General features: G+C 49.7%; 2 protein-coding genes across 3 annotated transcripts; both read right to left on the reverse strand.

The window, feature by feature from the left end:
- Position 1: 1 nt before the first annotated feature.
- Positions 2-14,447, reverse strand: LOC128275559 (dihydropyrimidinase). Of its 2 annotated transcripts, none has more exons than XM_053014104.1 (8): positions 14,410-14,447; positions 10,091-10,443; positions 5,435-5,529; positions 4,910-5,100; positions 4,416-4,837; positions 2,489-2,712; positions 1,579-2,312; positions 2-1,502 (listed from the first exon to the last, which is right to left on the reverse strand). In XM_053014104.1, exons 2-8 carry the CDS (start codon positions 10,139-10,141, stop codon positions 1,423-1,425), a joined length of 1,797 nt encoding a protein of 598 aa, XP_052870064.1. In that variant the 5' UTR covers positions 10,142-10,443; positions 14,410-14,447; the 3' UTR covers positions 2-1,422. The 2 variants fall into 2 exon arrangements, with proteins under 2 accessions (XP_052870064.1, XP_052870063.1); XM_053014103.1 differs by lacking the exon at positions 2,489-2,712 and adding an exon at positions 3,233-3,471.
- A 1,030-nt stretch (positions 14,448-15,477) lies between these two features.
- LOC128273281 (FHF complex subunit HOOK interacting protein 2A-like) lies at positions 15,478-18,614 on the reverse strand. Its single transcript, XM_053011216.1, has 6 exons — positions 18,534-18,614; positions 17,618-18,463; positions 17,087-17,540; positions 16,891-17,015; positions 16,624-16,829; positions 15,478-16,564 (listed from the first exon to the last, which is right to left on the reverse strand). The coding sequence occupies exons 1-6, from the start codon at positions 18,612-18,614 to the stop codon at positions 15,772-15,774; spliced, it is 2,505 nt and encodes an 834-aa protein (XP_052867176.1). The 3' UTR covers positions 15,478-15,771.
- Positions 18,615-18,991: the final 377 nt, after the last annotated feature.

Here is an 18,991-nt window from a genome sequence, read left to right on the forward strand (position 1 = left end):
TTTTCCAATATATGATTCAAACGTTTCAAATTATCATTAATGGTTTCTTTCGCTTATCAATACTACGAATAAACATCGCCTTTTAGTACAGTGTAAATTTGGAGCTAGGTTTACGAAGCAGGCAATCAGTGGAGTTTCAGCATTGCTCCGGAACGAAGCAGCAGAGCTCAGCAAAAGCTGTGTGCTGAGCTATCGAGCAACGAAAACACCGAAAAACACATCAAATCAAATCAAAGCCGCAATCGCGTTGGGTCCCAAACGCTCTAATAGCTAAGTGTGCCATTACGAGATCCGCTCTTACCGCATTCCTTCCGAAAGCATCTGCCTTTGCATCTGAATTCTCAATTCCTAGCTACAGTTTAAAAAATGCGATCCTTCTACCGGCTGGCTTCCAGGCGAAAAGTTACCTTGCTAACCCCTGTCCGTTGGTCTTTAATTTGTGGCTCCACCACTGTCATTGCGCTGTTGTGCACTGCTAATCGCTTTTCTTGAATTCCGAATTCGTAACTATTCGCTTCGTCCACTGGGAAAGTGCAAGCGACTTGTTTGTAGCCAAGACATTGTGCGTAAATTGAGAGAGAGTTGTTTGATTCCTGCAGATATTACTACTATCGATTGCACATGCTTGCCGCGGATTGCCGGATGTTCCGTCGTAGACCGGGTCAGTAACGGCATGGTTGGTTGCGTTCCACCCTGCCCTGTCACCATCGACGCTGTTTCGGCTGCAACATCCAGACTCTAGGTAAGTAACAACGACCATCGTTCAAACTTTGACTATTGTTTCATATCGGTTTAGGTTCAATAACAAGACGGAGTTAATCTTACAAAATAATTCAATGAAAAATAAATAGAATTTGGTTTCCCTCCGCTCGGTGGCGCAATCAATAGTACATTCAATTTCACTAAAGGCTTTATAGTGGTACGGCGCGTAACTTAAACTGAGCCACACAATATTGTGAGTACGCAAGCAAGGCCGACCGGAACGGCGACGGTGCTACATCTATTGTTATTAGCAAAGATTTATTTATTACGCTGATTGTTTGGTACTCTCATCGCGTTCGACCTACTTCATCATCGACTGAACTTCTTGTGTTGCGATCTTGACGGGGTCCGCTGAGCCCCTCGTTATCGATATGCTTGTACTTAGACTGGCGACTGGCCATAGTGGATGCCGTAATCGTAATCACTGCCGGTTACTGTTCCACTGCCTCTTCGCCCTCGATACTATCAATAATAGTGTTTGCTGGATGACGGTCTGCTCGGTTTTGGTACGTGTGCTCTCTTTGGAAGGTTGGAGGTGATAGCGTTGAGGTAACACTGCCTACCATCCGCGTGTCCTGCCTGGTTGTTGGGTCGGGTCTTTCAACCATTATTTGTCTACGGCTCTCGCGGAGTGGAAGACGTCGCCGCGCGGTCGTCGATCTACCAGAAGCCGGAAGATTTGCCACCGGGCGGGGCTCTTACGCGGATGCACGAACGACTCTCGGACTTATCGAGTTCCTCTGCGAAGGAGAAGATAGAAGCAAAACGCATTTATTGACCGGCACGAAAGGAGTTAAAGTTACTCCCGTAACCTACCACTGATGGAGAAGGTGGACTGCTGCATGTTCTTGGTTCCGTCGGGACGGTGGCCACGAGCACTGTGCGGTGTGCTGATTTGCGAGTCGCCAGAAATAACACTGAGCGCCGGTCCGGGAATGTACTTATCCGGGAGCCCGTACGCGTCCGGCATATCGCCGTCGTGACCCGACTTCTGGTGCAGATCCAGGCCTTGTAGCCCATTGCGAGCGTGCTTCTCGTCCGACTCGTCGTCCGGCTCACGTTTCACGCCGTTCAGTGCGTCGTACACGAACGACGGGTAGACGGGTGTCTCCAGGAACGAACCCTGACCCTCGGCCACCCGAATCAGATCGTACTCGACGCAGACACGGCCGCGAACAATCACAAACTCGGGCACACCGTGGCACTTCATGCCCTCGAAGATGTTGAAATCACATGCCTGATGGTGCGTGGAGGCCGAAATTGTGCGTACCGCTTTCGGGTCCCAGACGACCAGATCGGCATCGGAACCGGGCGCAATGCGGCCCTTGCGTGGGTACAGATTGAAGATCTTGGCCGAGTTCGTGCTGGTGATTGCTACGAAGCGCTGCGGATCGATCATGCCCGTTTGAACGCCCTTCTCCCACACGACGGACATGCGATCCTCGACACCGTTCACGCCGTTCGGAATTTTGGAGAAGTCTTTCAGCCCCAGCTCCTTCTGGTTGCGGTTGAACGTACAATTGTCACTACCCGTCGTCTGCAGATCGTCGCTAGAGTGAAATTAAGAATATCAATTAGCAGCACACCTTGTAAAAGTAACCCATAGCGGCAGGAACTGATCAAAAGACAAAGATGCAACCGAAAGCCAATAGAATTAGTAACCGTAGACTAAACACAGGAGAAAAACGGTTCGGTGTGCCCTTTCCGAGCGATCATGCCAACTTACAGCGCCAGGAACTTCACCAGATGACGGGGCGTTTCCGGATCCTTCCGTATCGGTGGGCTGGTCGTGTAGTAGACCAGCGCGTTCGGCTTGACGTTAGTCAGCGTACAGCCGAGCGAGCTGGCCAATGTTTCGCCGCAAACGGCCAAACCGCGCCGTTTCGCTTGCGATAGCTGCTCCGCGGCCAGTTTGCTCGTTACGCGTGTAACATACAACGGTGCCTTCGTCTGTTCCCGTGTGCGTCCCGATTTTGTGTGTTTGTGTGTGGTGGGAGGTGGACCCATTGTTCATTTTCGAATGGTATGGTGCGACGTGATGATTTTTCGATGTTTTTGTTATCAGTTCCGACCGATGATCCGTTTGGCCGTTGTGTGAGTCGGGCGAGTTGTGTTGGTTGTGATGCGACAACAACAATGCGTCATGTGGGCACACACACACACGCATAAGTAAAGGATGTATGAATCGATTCAGTATCCAAAACGTGGCCGCATGAGTAAAGATGGTGAGAAAAAAGCGTGGAAATGAAATGAGCTCAGGTTAGTGGAGTATTATGCTGCGGATGGATGTTTCGTTGAAGGATTAGAATAAGCATCCCTCAAGTAGTGGGGATAGTTGTTGATGGCCAGCGGACGACGAAACACACCGGTTAGTTTAGCGCTGAGCACGACAGCGGAAAAAACGTTATTGTACTAAAATCTGCTAAAATTTGATAGTTTGGCACTCGTTACCCGGAACCCCAGCACTTACTAAGCCAACAGCTTCATTAGGAACTCCGGTGTGGTAGGATCGGGTCTTAGCGGTGGGCTGAGGACATGTGCGGCCGCATGGTGCCAGCATTTATGCTGATAGTTTGTACCGTCGGTACCGACCGCGGCCGCCAACGTCTCACCGAAGATCCCGGCACCGTTGTACCGGTGTCTGGCGCGGGCCACTTCTATGCCGGCAGATTTACTCATCACATGCACGACGTAAAGTGGACAGTGAGCCTACCAGTTGCGGTTCATCGGTATATGGCATCCATCACGCGGTTTATGTTTCAGGAGCGGAAAGAGAGCGCAATGTTTACGAGGCAATAGGTTAAAGGAACCGGTCCAAGAAGTAGAAGTCGTGCAGAAACATAAGGAGTGTAGAGAAGAAAAATATAAGACTGGATTACGGCAGGAAAATCGATAGAAATGAAAGTGAAAACGTAAGACCACCAGAAACGAGACCCGTGCCGACTGAAAGTTCAAGTTCGTGCTGAATGTGATCGCGTGCCTCGTAATGCTTAACTTTTTACCCCACACTTTAGGTTCTTAGTAACGTACCCAGCGACCTTACGCGGTTCTCGTAATCATTACTGGGTCAAGACAAGTTCTTAGTGTGCAACATATAAATGACCCCGAAATAATTTGAAAAGTGGGCCGAATGAGCAACTTTTATAGCACCAAAGTTTAATATGTAAATACATTTTGATACGAGAACCTATTTTTATGTTTCAGACTATTTTTAAAGTCAAATAATCAAAATTGGGAATCACATGAAGAGAAGATGACAGAGACTGGGAACTGTGAGATCGTTTATAAAAGTATTTTCCCGTGTCCTTGAAAAGAGATATGTTAAAATAGGAGATACAAAGCACTTGTATGGACATAGAAATAAGTGCATAATAGTCCGCTTATCATGCCTTGTAATGACCGGTTAATTTGTAGGCACAACATTCTAATCTAATCTCCTAAGAGCGCAATTATCAAACTCCCAAACATCCCTGTCCATCGTTAGTGCCACAACCACTGTGTTATGTAACATTTTCGTCGACCTTCCACAATCTTATCGTCGAACGTCTCAACTTCAGTCCGTTTTAGTACTGTTTACTGCGGCCCAACAAGCTTTATCCCCACTCTGGATAACTTTCCTACCCGCCGTCGTATGAAGGGTACCCGTAACGTACCTGATGCGCAATGACGCAAGCGCGATTGACGGCCTCCGCCTCGACCTCCTCGGTGCGGCTCAGTTCGTGGCCTTCCGGGCCGGTCACGCCGTCGGCCAGCAACTTGGTGACATTCTTGGCAATGATGTCCCCGTTCTCGGCGTGTACCATCGCGACGGCTCCGAGCTCCTTGCACGTCTCGAACACCTCGTACAACTCGGAGTCGTTCAGCTGGTACAACCCTTTGTAGGCCATAAAACACTTGAACGAATTGACGCCTCGCTCCTGGCACAGTATCTTCATCTCATCGCGGACCGATTTCGACCACCAGGTAATGCCGACGTGCAGTCCGTAGTCGCAGACTACCTTCGGGTCGGCCCGGACGCGCCACTCGTCGTAAGCTTCCAGCAGGGATTCGCCCTTTTTTGGCAGCACAAAGTCCACTGGGGAAAGATCGGGACAGCGGACAGCGGTCAGAACGGGCCTTCCAGGGGACCCTTCGCGGCCATACTTACTGATTGTCGTGGTGCCACCGGCAACGGCGGCCTTGGTGCCCTTGTAGAAGTCGTCCACCGACACCGTACCACCGAACTCGAGCTGGAAATGTGTGTGCGGATCGATACCGCCGGGGATCACCAGCTTACCGGTGGCATCTATCGTACGGCAACCACCCGGGACCACGAAGTCCGCCCCGGAACCCACGTACCTACGTCAAGGGACGAAAAGCAATTTATTAGTGCTACTCTGCGCGCCACGGACTAATGGAATGATGGGAAGTACCGGGCAGACAGATCGATTTTTGGCAAACGCTCTGGCATGCTGCACCGCAAACAACTATGCGAGCCACCATTCCAGCATTGGCAAAGGGCCAACGTGCAGTTGTTAGGTTATAGGCTTCGTTGGCCGACAAGCCGAATCTTTCTCCGGCTCCCGGATATACTGCATTACGGAATGCCGCATCAATCTAAGAAGGCTAAGCCAAAGCCGATGCTTCGATCGATCCGCCTAGGCCGTTCCTAATACTCTGTCTGGCTACTCACCGGACGGTTCCGTCCTCGATGTAGACGTCCGCCTGTTGCATTCCATCGTGGTTGACGACGTGTCCTCGCTTGATGTACAGTCGGTTTTGAGCACTCTGGAAGAATATCGGGAAAAACACGAAACGATACTTAACGGACTTGCACTACACTCGCCGGAAGCAGACTTCAATCAACGGGTTACATCGTATTCTGATTTGGCACTAATCTCCGCGTCTTTCAGCTCTACGTTCGGTTCCATGACGTTCGGAACGAGCATTTCATCTGCCGTGGTAATGGCTATTTCGACTTGACTTTCACAGTTTGACAGAATTGCTACTTGGACGCTGTGAAATTTTCCGTCACTGTTGGAGTTGAGGCAATATCTTGTCTTATCGACACAGTCAACGGAGCTGCAGCTACGAGGTTGAGATGAGAATGGCGATGTTTGCTTCGATGCATTCAGAAGCAAAGTACGGTAAAATGCGCTCGATATTGCAACCTCCTTCGTCAGTGCGCGTATAGTTTCAAAAATGTAGAGCTCTATTTTGTTTGGGTTTATTTGATAAGGAGTTGCTATTAGCACGTACAAGGTCCAAGTTCCGCATTAAGCATCCCTCAATCTTTGTCGCTTTTGAATAGGTTTTCTAAATTTAGCTTATACACATAATTGAAAGAAAGAAGTAGTAGTTAACACCCGATGAAGTTCGGGGTTCGCGTAGCTTCCATGGCAAATCGAGCAGCTGACGTACGGTCCGACGTCATTGCAGCGAAAGTTGTCTCACCCAGAGTAATTTCAAAGCCGCCGCCCCAGTGGATTAGTAGAAAAGATGAAAATTCCTTTCCGCTAACTTTTGAAGCGTAATCCACTATCAGACACCGCGTGAAGCAGGACCGTGACAGCATGCGCTTCAATGGGGAATTTTCACGCCATACTTCGTGTTGGCCGCACATGAACGCGCGCGCCAGACAGCGGGTGGCATCGGGCACGGCTCAATTAGTCAGCAGTCTGAGGCCGCCCGTCCGGCCGGCCGCTACTTCTTCAGCCGGACACTCAAAGCAAACTGGATAACAAACCGACGCTTAGATCATTCCGCCAAAGAGGTGCGCAAGAAACGGGGCACACCTCAAATGGAACACGCATTCGAAATGAAGAAAATTAATCTCGCCCGTTTACCCCGAACGAAACGGGTGGCCAAATAAATGGCCAGTTCCCGGTCGCTCCGGAACAGCCCCCGGGAGGAACGTGAACAAAAAAACGCTAACACGGATGTTTCGAATTTCTCGCGCACCCTCTCTCGGTGCCAACCGTAGCATATTCCGGGAGATTGCGAGAAATTCGCCGCGCCGCGGGGCGAATAATTGATTTTTCTTTCCACTCTCTTCGGGTGCGCTTGAGGTGGAGGTGTGGCGATAGAAACAATTAAAACCCTGAGCGGTGCTGAGATGCTGCGGTGGCCGTGATGATCTACCGGGCCGGGAGCCCTTTCAGCGCCGGTGCAGGCGAGGGGCGAAGGCATGCTTCGGGAGCATTAACACATAATGGAACCAACGTGAGGTGGGCTTGCTGAGACCGGGGCGATACGGAACGTCGGAACCGTTATCATCGGTAAGCATCGGTCTCCCATATGGTCCGTCCGAACGACGACAACAGAATGGTGGCCCTCCAATCGCTGAAGCAGCGAGCAAACCACTTGAGCTAAGTTGGTTTGAAGGGGACCTGTTATGTTCGCGCGAGATGCACTTTAGAATCTCCAGGCTAGAAGTTTATGCGATCCCCAAGTTCTCCCGCACCAAGTAATCCACCGCAATCACTGTCAATTGAAAGCGAACTAATTTATTTCGACATTTGTTTACCAGCATTTGTTATATAAAATGTAGAACCCCTCGGTAGAACTCATTCTTCGTTTGCGAGCCACGTACTGCGCTTCCGGCCGTATTTTGGCTCCGATTCATTAAAACCCCGTTCGCGATTATGCAGCACGGTTCGTGGTAAGTGGCACCGCGCAAACCGTGACACCATTCCGTCCCATTTCGTGGCCCAACCCGGCGGTTCGTGCGTTCTAACGCCTAATTGTTTATCGCCCTACGCGCATTTAAAGTGTGGTTTGCAAAAGATCTTGAGCTTCGCGCGGGGGGATAAAATTTAAAAACCACACCATGGTCCCAGAGCGGTGCCGTGCAAGGAATTGGCGATAGTGATCGCCCGGCCAATTGAGCCAATCGCACGACGGCACTTCGTTGGCGAACCGCGGTGGCCACCCGTTTTCGAAATCGCCTGTCTGGGGAGCCGTTTGTCACAGACGAGCCGAAGCCAATTTCCCAATTAGTGTTTTGCGGCCAGCCCTTCGGCACGCCCTGTCTGAGAACGCACTGACAGCCGCTTTTCCGCCACACGTTTCGGAACGCGCATTCCCTTCCGGAACGGGGCAAACGTTGGTCAGACTCTGCACGCTTCGAAGTGCAGGCCGCCCGGCATCTTGAAGCCGGTGCGTCTACTGTGAAACGCGATCCACGTGGAAGTCCGTGGCGTGGCTGGATGGTAGAGTTGGTTCGGTTCAGAACGTGTACCCGGTTCCGGTCCGATAGGTCACTCTGGACGAGAACGAATCAACTCCGCTCACGTTACTGGCCCACTGATTAGCCACCAAGTGGTGCGGAGCGCGAAACTTTCGCATTCAACACCAACCCGTGGCTGTGGAGTGCTGTAACCGGAAGTGACCTACAAGTGGCCGTCGGTTGCAACCGCGGGGCCGATGGAAAATGATAGAAGGAACTGGCTCTCGGCAGGAGCGGGGTGTTATGACTATGGTTTATGAAGTTGTTGTGTTAAAAACTTCACCTCTGGGGCCTCAGTTTAATGGGGCGATTAAAAAAACCGGCTAGACCCTTGAAAGTTCTAACCTGACGTGCCATTCGCGGCACATTTTGCGCTTGTGGCGAGTGGCCCAAAAAGAAGCACCATAGAAAACGGCATGCAACAAATTGAATTAAATTGACAGTACGACGGACAGGCGACCTCAAAAACTGAACCGTAACCTTCGCCGTCGGGTCGGGAAAGCAGACGTTCGCTCGGCAACGAAAAACGAATCGATAATACCCGCGCAGACCGAAGGCAAATCAAGTCCAAGTAAAGGTGCCGTCGGTGGCAAATGGTTCGAGTGTGTAAATGTATGAAACAATCCTTAAATGGTTCCCACTCGAACCAGCCAGTCGGCCGCCCGGTCGGAAGCAATAGCGACGCCCCGAATTATTTACCGGACCGCACGGAGAACGCCGAGTTTGCCGATCTTCCGGTGTTAGGGTGGCTCGACGTTGTTGCGTGATTAATAATTCATGTGCATAACACACCACGGCGGGACTGAGGATGTAGTTTACTGTTCTCTGTGTCTCTCGTCGCGTGTATGTGGCCAACGGGGGAAAGCTGGCTGCTCGTTGGATCGATCCACCCGGGTCCAACTGTCCGCGGTGAGCTGGTGAGCGATGGTGCGCGTGAGGTTGCATACAGGAGACGGATTTATTGCTGGTCATGGATTTGAAGGGACGCATCGTGGAGGAACTCTATCTAGAGTTTCGGAGCCATTCAGTCGCCTTGTGACGATACGTCAACCCGAATCACCCCCTTACGTTGGGTGTGTTTAACCCTAGCTATGTTTGAAGATTCTCAACAGGTGGCTATATGGGGGACAGAACACGATAAAAACTAAACAAAAATACAACAAAGGACAGTGAGCATTGTGCACACTACGCAATTGAATAGGAATAGCCACTTGTATGCGTATGTATGATATTATTCTATATAGCGATAGGAATAGCGGATGTATGATATTATTCTTACGTGCTAGATGTTGCTGGACGCAAGTATGCTTCCCGCACACAGCCACGAAGTGGTCAATTCATGCTGCTGGTGTCAGTGCTGATTGAATAAAGGTACCCCAAGGGTTATTTTGATTGCGCGCTGAAGTAGACCACCACGGCCATGGCCAACATTGCGTATCGACCATAATTGCCGTAAGCGCAACTAAAGCAAGCTACTAAGCCGCCGTTCAATGAAGCGTTTGATATCGCGGGAAGGCCAACAGCACGGCTTGTTGGCAGGTTGTTGCATGTTTTTTTTCTACTTGCCTCGTACCAAGTCAAGCCGTCTTAGTTTGCAATTAGCAAATGGTTCTTACTTACGTTGCAGCACTACTCTTTTTCATGCGTTCATATCGTTGTGATAACTATGTTTTTTTTATACATTTGGAGACCCATTAAAAAGGCACGGTTATTAAAAGAGGACGAATAGAACGATAATGACGAGAAGCGTGAGATGCATTGCTGCATAAAAGTTCCATCAAGTCGGTGTGAGAACCAGTAAAGCCTCTTGGAAATTCTCAACCAAATCATTTCAATACAATCGCACCCAAAACAAGCAACTAAAATCAATGTTCATGGCTGCCATGGAAGCCCCCCGTGAGCTTTGCCTGTCTCATATCACGTTTTTTGTGGTTCCACAAGAGTGTGGCGTTTGTGTCCGATTCCCACGGATTCGATAGCGCGGCCGTTTCTCTCTACTCGGTAATGGTTTGATAAATGGAAGCTGCACCATGTGCTGCTAACGAGGTGGGAAAAGTGGAACTGGAAAAAGTACTCCAAAAAACCAGTTTTCCCAACAACCATCAAAATACCACAACTCACCTGCAGATGAATCGGCACTTTCTTCACTGGGGCCGGCGGTGGGGATGCCATTTTCCGATGTGCTGCTGCTGCTGCTGTTGCGGCTGGTACTGGCCAGAGGCTTCGTTTGTTTGTTGATTTTTCGGTCAAAAGTTTCCGCCCTTCCGGTCGGCACTGGAAGCTGCCGCTGATTCCGCACTCGGATTGGGGGGTTGCCGCTCAGCGCTCTATTGGCTCTGTTGTTCTCGTTATTGTTTCTGTTTTGTGCTGTGCGTATTATTTTACACTGTGTTCCGGGGGTACGGTTAGCTGCTTGACACCCTTTTTCGGTTTTCTCACTTTTCACTGTCACTGTCCAGAATTTCCACGATTATCTGCGTTACCAATGGAAGGTGGTGGTGGTTTCATTATCAAAAGCGCATTAGAAACCCACTGAGAGTCGCATGGGAGTCAACTTGGGGTATATTGCTTGAGAAAGGGGGAGATGTTAATGCGAGTCGTCATCTTCGCTGATGCCCCACAAGTTGGTGTAGAAGCGGAATTGGTGGCCCCTCGTCACCGCCAGCTGCTTGACTCATTAACGCACCAGAGCACAGACCGCGGCGGGGACCGAATCTGGACGCAAAGCAACCCCAGATTGAACGCTCCAGCGCATCCCGTCAGCAAGTCCCGTACCGGACTATTGAATAATAGTCATCTTCTCGATGGCACGGTCACGCTCCGGTGCGACCGGTTTAGTTTTGCACCTCTGCCGCTTCCGCCGGGTCTGGTTTGGTACAAGCAAAGGAAAGAACTCTACCGAAACAACGGTTTGCGTTGATCCAATTTGTGACGCCCGCTTAGTCGCCCCCGGAGAAAAGGTGCCCCCCTCGACTGGTTGGTGTGAAATTTCCGCCACCGAGCCGGGTGACGTTGTAGGCTTAGGAGTTAATGGGGTACCCGGTAGTGCTGTAATTTGATTATCAAAACTGGGCCGTTCCTCCTACTTTTTCCTCTATTGTAAAATACCTACGTCAACAACCCTTGGCAAGATCAAGAGCGAACACGGTAACTGATATGTGGCGGTGGGGTAATTAAGTTCACAAACTTGACTCTGCATTTAGTTGAGCTATCTCTTTGCTCAGAACTGCGTTTGGGAGCGTTAGTTTTTTATTTACGAATATTTCGGTGCATCGTTTGATCTCTAGGGTAGATCTCCGAGGGTCTAAGATTTAGCTAAATAACGGTCTAATATGTTATAATGGTGTGTATAGAGCCATTGTTTTGCGGTCGCAACACCGTTTCTTGGCCATCCATCCGATTCAAACTGATTAACGACTTAACTCCACACCTTGGAGTTTGTGGCTTTACTTAGACCTTCCATTTTTTCCTTTTCCATCTCTAGGAACCGACTGAGGTTTGTTGTAGGAAAACGTATCCAATTTTAATACGAACGAACTCAGAACAACTTTTTTAGGATGAACATAAACCAGTAATACTTGATTTTTTAAACATGTAATATCCAACATACAGATCGCTCCTAGGAGTCTCCGCATCAGAGAGTATTTATCACAGCACATAAACGTACTATCCAGCGAACCGTTGCAAAATCCAACATAGTGCTGCAGTCCCCCCCATTGGAGTATGTCAACCCACCGGAATAGGGTTCAGCGGACCACCAACCTGCGGTCAGCTCTGTGCGATCTAGTCTCGGCCAACATAACAACATTCGACTCCATGATCCACTCAACAAAGCAACAACCCGTAACAAGCACATACACAAACACACACACGCCAACGGCTGCCAGCCCTCGGCACACACACGTGGCAGAGTCATGTTTGGCGCATGCTTAACGATCGCGCTCGAAAGCGGATCGAATGAACGGAAAGATGGCTCATACAGCGTGGACCGAGAGTAACCGAGAATGATGGAATGCTGCGCCGAAAGGTGAACCAAGCCGGGCCATGTTTGGTAAAGTCATTAATACTTCGGTCTACGGGCCTACGAGCCTACGGGTTTCGGTTTTATGCTCGCCCCATGGGAGGCATTCGGTGTGGGGCCGGCCTTTCACAGTGAGGTGATGCTGCGGCATAGAAAGACCGTTGTAAGCTGCCTTCACACACTGCCGAGATTAATCACGGAACAGGGTTCTGGGTTGTTGTTGTTTCATGACGTTTTGTGCTGTGTGTGGACACTGCCCTCAAACACTTGGGTGTAGATAAACACCCGAGTTATTCAGATGATTATGTTGCCATCATAACGCCGAGAAAGTAGCAGCCAAACAACAAGGCTTTCGTCGACTGTAATAGATGAAATTTTCCAAATGAAGGTGTGATCTACCTGACAAGAAGTCTCACGTGGGTGCGAAAATGGAGTTCTTTGCTGTTACGACATCGCTTTACGACACCCCGTTCGTCGACGATGTTCTTAAAGTAAATGTTTAGTAAACGTCGTTTATGGAAGAAAATGGAACTGTCTAAAACAGTTTGAAATGTTTATCTATGAGCGAGAGATCGTGTCCGTATCGCCCTGGGGCCGACCGGCCTTTGCTGTGACGGTGCTTTTCAGAAACCGTTCAAAACATCGATAATGTTTGAGGCAACCCTCAAGGCGAGTCCAATCAGTTCAATCGGGAAGAGTTCGATTTGAAGTGTGAGACTTATAATCGCATCATCATCATCGTTTCGTGTCCGACAATCGAGGACCAGCAAAAGGGCCATTCGAAGGAGCGATAACGTTTGTTTATTGTCTCATCAACCGGTTTGATAGGGCCGTTCGCGGTCGCCGGCTCCGGCACCGTCCAAAAGCCTGGTCTAATCAATGCATCGCATCGCTGATTTGCCCGGCGCCAGTTTATCAGCCCAAGGTTCGAGTGCAAAATTGCCCGAACTTGCCAAACGGTTAACCGGAATAGTGCAGTCGCCACGAACTAGAGTTGCCAGGAGGGCGCTGAACCATGATCTACCGCAATCGGACCGTCGCGAGCCCTACCGGGTCCCGACTGCGTAATTGTGCGCCATTTTGTGACTTCCGCGCAACTTGAGCCACCCGCGGGGGCTTTACTTTTCGCGACATTCATTTGCCCTTTTTGATCCTTTTGCAGCCATGCCAGGGCGATGGTCTTTCCATTTCAAGGTGGCGGTATGCTTTCTGCAGTAAAAGCCATTAAAAGCGTTGCTCCACTACGGGGCCACCGTGATGACGCCGCGATGAAAGCCGTGAAAAACCTAAAAATAAAACTCATTTCCCTCCCGGTGCCGGGCGGACCCGGTGTGATCGTGTGGTGTGAACCGGGCGCGCCGAGAAAACTGCTCTCACATAATATTGGAGATCGTCGACAGCATCCCACAGGATTAGAGCCGGATTTAAGACAACACATCGTGGGTTCGAGGTCGGAATCGAATGCCGTTTCTTCCGCACGGCTTGGAACGTGTCCCGTTAGCAGTCCAACTGTGGGTTTTCCCTTGCTTCGTTCGAAACTCCAATCACCGACGGGTGCTGTGTCCGATCGGCCGTGTGTTCCTCTTCCGCTTTCGGTTCGAACACCGGGATTGAGAAGAGCAATTTATTGGTTCATCTTCTAATTCGATGGCTCCAATCGACGCTACCATTGGTTGCAGTGTTTCTGACTAGTTTTTCATTCCCATCTAAGCAAGCTGGGTTTTCATACAATCTCTCTCTCACTATCGCGGTGCAAACGAGAGCCTTTTCTCACTCACTCACTACTCTCACACATCAGCCCGACATCAGTTTTCCGCAGTTTCGTTAAGTGAAAATTGAAAAAAATCATCTGGGTAGGGTTGTTATCACTGTTCACCATTCGTGCCAACAAACGGTTGCAACAATTGCATTGGGCCCGCATTTAGGGGAACCGTTTTACGATCATTTCAACGTCGCGAAGATAGCCAGCGCACTTGCCCGGCCCTCGCAAGCGTCCCGCTGGAAGGGGGAAGTAGTCGAGAAAAACCCGTACAACCGTGGCGAATGCGAAGGGGGCCGGAAAGGAACACCAAACCGCAAACACACACACACATACGAGGAGGAAAACTACGCAGAAACGGGCGACGGAAAAGCTAGACACTCCCGAAGGCGACGCCTACTGGGGCTAGGCTGATTTCAACCACAACCGGGCTCCCTTCCGTTTCGTGTTTTTAATCCGTTTAATTTTATCATTCGTTTATCACAATGCCCATTGTGGTGGGCGTCTCGGACCACGCGTTCCACACACACACACACACCCACACACGCACGCGCGCGCGTTTTGCACGCTTTCGGATGTGGTACAGTTCCCACTTTTCCTTCGGCATCCAATCGCTCAGAGAAGGAAAACGACATAGAAAATGTGAAAAACCGTTCATACCGTCGGGCGGATGAAGCAAAGATACGCGACTTCGATTTAGGGGCACGTCCGCAGCCGAGGGGAGAAAATAACGAACTGCCGAGAAACTCACCCTAATGTGCGAGGTGCGATTCAATTCTCCGTTCAATTCCTCACGCGCTCCGCGGCACAGTGGGTAATTTGTATACCAAAGGCGGACATATTTGTGTTTAGGAAGAATCTTTGGACTTTTTTCAACGTTTTTGTTTTATTTGCGTGTGGGTTGATTAAAAAAATCTTTTTATGTGTAATACACGCGTTCAAGTATGATAAATAAGCTTTTTTCGTTATGTTCAGGTTTTTAAACGCCTTAGTTATGCAATTTGTATCACACAAAATAGTTTTAATGCACAATCTAAACACCTGAGCTATGCAATCTGCATTGCACCCAAATGTTTTAATGCATAATCTTCTGCAAATGCGTTTGCAGAACTGTGCTAACGATCACGTTGAAATAGTTGATAAAAGTTGGGTTTAAAGTGCCATTTTTATCACTCTTTCGACTGTGACAGATGAATTCCCGGAATCTACGCAACATGGAAGGCTAAAACTTCGGATTTGTCATAGATAACTTATCTATTTTACGAAAATATATATAAATCCCTCAGTTTTTAAAGTTGACCTATGACCGTCTTTTCCCTATAGTGCGTTTAGCGGTTGAGGAAGAGAGAAAGAAAGAGAGAGAGAGAGAGAGTGGGCGCGAAAGAAAACAACCCGCGAGAGAGTGCGACAGGTGACCCAAGAGAGGGCATGCGTAGGAAAAGAAAATCCGTTGACTGTTGCAGTTGTTTGTTTTTGTTGCCGGTCGCCACGACGAGACTTTCTGGAACCCTTTTTCTGGTTTCAAATTGTAAATTAATTAATTTGTAGAATAACATAATATGTTGTTATGTGATAAACGTAGAAAGTCACAATATAAATAAGAAACATTTTAGTTTCGTTTAGTGCTTTGTGATATTTATCTTTTAGCGAATTCGAAGACAAATTCCGGATTTCAATTCAATGCACTGTTTTATTTTCATTGATTTGGCGAGGACTAGATAGAATGCAAGTTTCTTTACCGACCGTGAGTAATTCGTAATCCCCGCGATCGAACAAACATTGCGGCATTGCACTACTTAAGAACTAATGAATAACCCTAGGAAGTAACGTGGTTTACGTTTAATTGTTTAAGCCCCGGGGACGACCACGGTTGGGCCTTCTCCGCGTGTGTGTGTGTGTACGATTCCGTTTCGTTTTAAAAACAATAAAATAAATTGGCAAACCATTTAGCCTACAATAATAAGCGCATCCAATCGTCGTTTGGAACCTTGCGACACAGCTGCGGTGGCTCGGTGCCGCGCCTTACTCCTCCTTGGCGTGATGGTACTTAACGAAGGCAATCGCCGCCAGCTCCTTGCAAAACTCCTCCAACACAACAATCGACTCGAACAGCGGATCGTTGATTTCCGCGTCGTCCTCCTCGTGGCCATTTTCGGTCGCTCCCTCAACCGGCTCGCAGTCCTTGTGGTACAACGGAGGGTTCGACAGCAACCGTCGCCCCGTGTCCTTGATCTTCTCGTGGAAGTTTTCCACCCGCGGGATCTCCGTCAACAACTGACGCGCAAGGAACTGCATCACGGACCAGAGCGTGGTGGCACCGGTCGCGACCGGGATTTCTGGGTTGAGCAAAATTTCGTGCAAATACGGGTGCGGAAAGAGGGCCAGCTTGGACAGGATGGCAATCACGGCCAGATTCAGCTCGTACGCCTGGGTGTTCATCTGTTTGACGTGAGAGAACAGCAGCTTTAGAAGTGGCCCCTCGTAGAAGCTCTCCTCCGAGATGCCACTGTCGCCGCACGTGTGCATATCCCCGCCACGACCGTCGTCCGTACATTTGGGCCGCGGTTTTTTGGCCAACTTCACGGGCGGCAATGGAATGACCGTCATCAACCCGCTACCGCTGGGACATGGCTCACTGTGAGCCGCCAAAGGCGACGGTTCGCCACTGTCTAGCCAAACCGCTTCGACGGGCCAGCTGAAACCGCGCGTTTTCTTTATCCACGTCTGATAGTGGCGGTTAGCGTCCTGCATGTATTCTTCGTAACAGATACCTCCCGCATCGTTGATGATTTGCCGCGGAAGCAGAAGCAGAAAGCTGTTCAAAAACGAGTAACGTCATGATAGGTGCAAGAAGAGTACCATCCAATAACTCACTGATTGATAACCCTCAGAATGTTGCTCGGTGCCAATGTGCGTGACTTGATCGGATCGTCGGCACTGCCGCGTCTTCGCTCCCGGTTATCCTCCTCGTCGGACCACGATTGGATGGTTTGTGCGTTACCATCGTAGTAGCCTCGGTTGTTGATGTAGAAGAACAGCATGCCGTGCAAGATCTTCTCGTGCGGGTTATCCAACAGCGACTGTGGAGAACCAAAGCAATCGAATTGTCAAGCGTTCTCGTTCTTTGGCCAACACACAAACCTCGACGAATTGTAGCGTTGGTAGAAGGATGTCGCTGTTCTCGTGCGCATTCTCGATCAGTATCGTCAGCAAACAATTGTTCACATCCGGCAGCTCGTCCTCTCCGACGAGCCAGTGGGCAATTTCTGCCGATAAAATAAGCGTTTACTTTCATATGGGCACTCCTTTTTGGGGTTCCCATGCCAGGCTAACCTACCATCCAGAAGGGCTTTCGATTGCGTTTTCTTCACAATCTTGGCCGTCAGCACGAGGGCAAATGGAGCGAAACATCCTATAAGTGTAGCCTCCACGTAGTTAATCAACATTTCGTCCCGTATCCGCGGTCCCAGCACTGGTACAATCAGCGCACTTTCCTTCATTAGGCAATCACAATAGTCCAGCCAGCACAGGAACGATGTCAGCTGGTAGCGTCCGATGTAGTGCGGTTGCTCGGGATCGCGAGGAAACAGTCCCCACGTGACGTTTGCGTCCTCGATGTCACCCGTGTCCATGTCTTCCGGAATTTGCTGACAGTTGGCTGCAAGTCGGGCGGCCATCATGGTGCAAAATCGGCTGATACTGTTGCGGATGGCTTTGCAAGATTTGCGAAGCGTTGGCAAAGACGAAAGTATGAGCACTCCCTCGCAGGCTCTCACGACGATCGTGCTGTCCTGTGGATCGGAAGAAGTGGTTATTAGTGCGTGTCTAAACATCCAGAGCCTTATCGCGGAGGAATCTCGATGCATACCGCGCTATCAAGGTAACTAACAATGGCGTCGAAAAGGATAAACTGGTCCTCATCGTCACAATCACAGCTCTCAACTTCGCCCTTATCACTTCCGGCAGCCGACTGCTTGTCGCCATTCTGTGGTTCCTCCTGGTCAGCACTGTCTTCCCGGACCAGCGAGATTCGTCGCGTATCGTACTCCACTTTCGTGCTAACGAACAACGGATTGTTCACGGGCGCCTGTTTTGCACCCAGACCCTTCCAGTTGGATAGCATCTGAGCGGAGTGATGATGCGACTTAAGGAACAGGTTCACGAGAATGGAATCCGTCCGCACTAGACCTGCAACCGTTTCGAGGAACAGTATTTCTTCCCGCTCGTAGGGCGATGCAATGGTGCCACTGCAGAGCTCCACCAGCCGCTGGACCGGTTGAAAGACACTTGCGTGGCCCAACGGAGGACACTTTAGACAGGAAAGGAAACGGCGGATCCAGTTCAGCACGATGTAGCGGGCACCGGGTGGCGTGTCGTTTACGGCAAACTCTACCAGCACGTCCAGTGGCCGGTTACTCAGCACAAACTCCATACACTCGGCACATTTTGTCGGCTCCGTGTGGGACTGGGATGTAGTCGGGGGGGGACTGTCGGTAGAGGTGGACTCATCGCCGGGACCGGTGCTCGCTTTGGTGTGTACTTCCTGCTGCTGCTGCTCTTCGCGTATCAGGATCGACAGCATCTGGTCGAGATGCACCGGAATGTTCGTGTCGTTGATGTGGATCTTTGGAAGGGTTCTGTCCGCGACGTAGAAGTTCTTTACCAATCGGTAGTGGTAGTCGAAGTCTTGCAGTGCCGTCGGGGGTGGTGCGAGCTGGCAAGTAGAAGGAGCCCCATGGTTAAGATAACGGTGTACTAGTGATGTCCTACTGGCGACTACTTACCACATCGGCCGCCGTCTGCAGAACCTCCGACAGTTTACCAAACATATTATCGATTTCGTTCCACTTTCGGCAAAGAAACATGAACTCGGCCCGAACTGGTTTCCGTTGTGTCACGTGTTGGGTAATCACAATTTAAGTAGACATGCTTTCGCCGCAGAATAATCTCTCAACTCGTTTGCACTAAATTTGCGGTCGTGTTATTTGCAGGTGTAAAGTTACAGATTAGTTCGGTTTCAATTGCTTGTTTCAATTGGATGTTTTGTTGTTTTCGTGTTATTTTCGTGTTGTCAATCGGGATTTGACGTTTACGAGGAAAATAAAAACCTGTGAAATGTTTCTAGCAGTTATTCGTCGAAAATAAAAAGAAAAATTGATTTTCAAGAGACATCATTTCTACGGAATTCGAATTAGTCCATCAGCCGTATACAATCCATATCCAGGGCTAATTTATTCTTAAA

Source organism: Anopheles cruzii, chromosome 3, assembly GCF_943734635.1.
Source record: "Anopheles cruzii chromosome 3, idAnoCruzAS_RS32_06, whole genome shotgun sequence".
Classification (NCBI taxonomy): domain Eukaryota; kingdom Metazoa; phylum Arthropoda; class Insecta; order Diptera; family Culicidae; genus Anopheles; species Anopheles cruzii.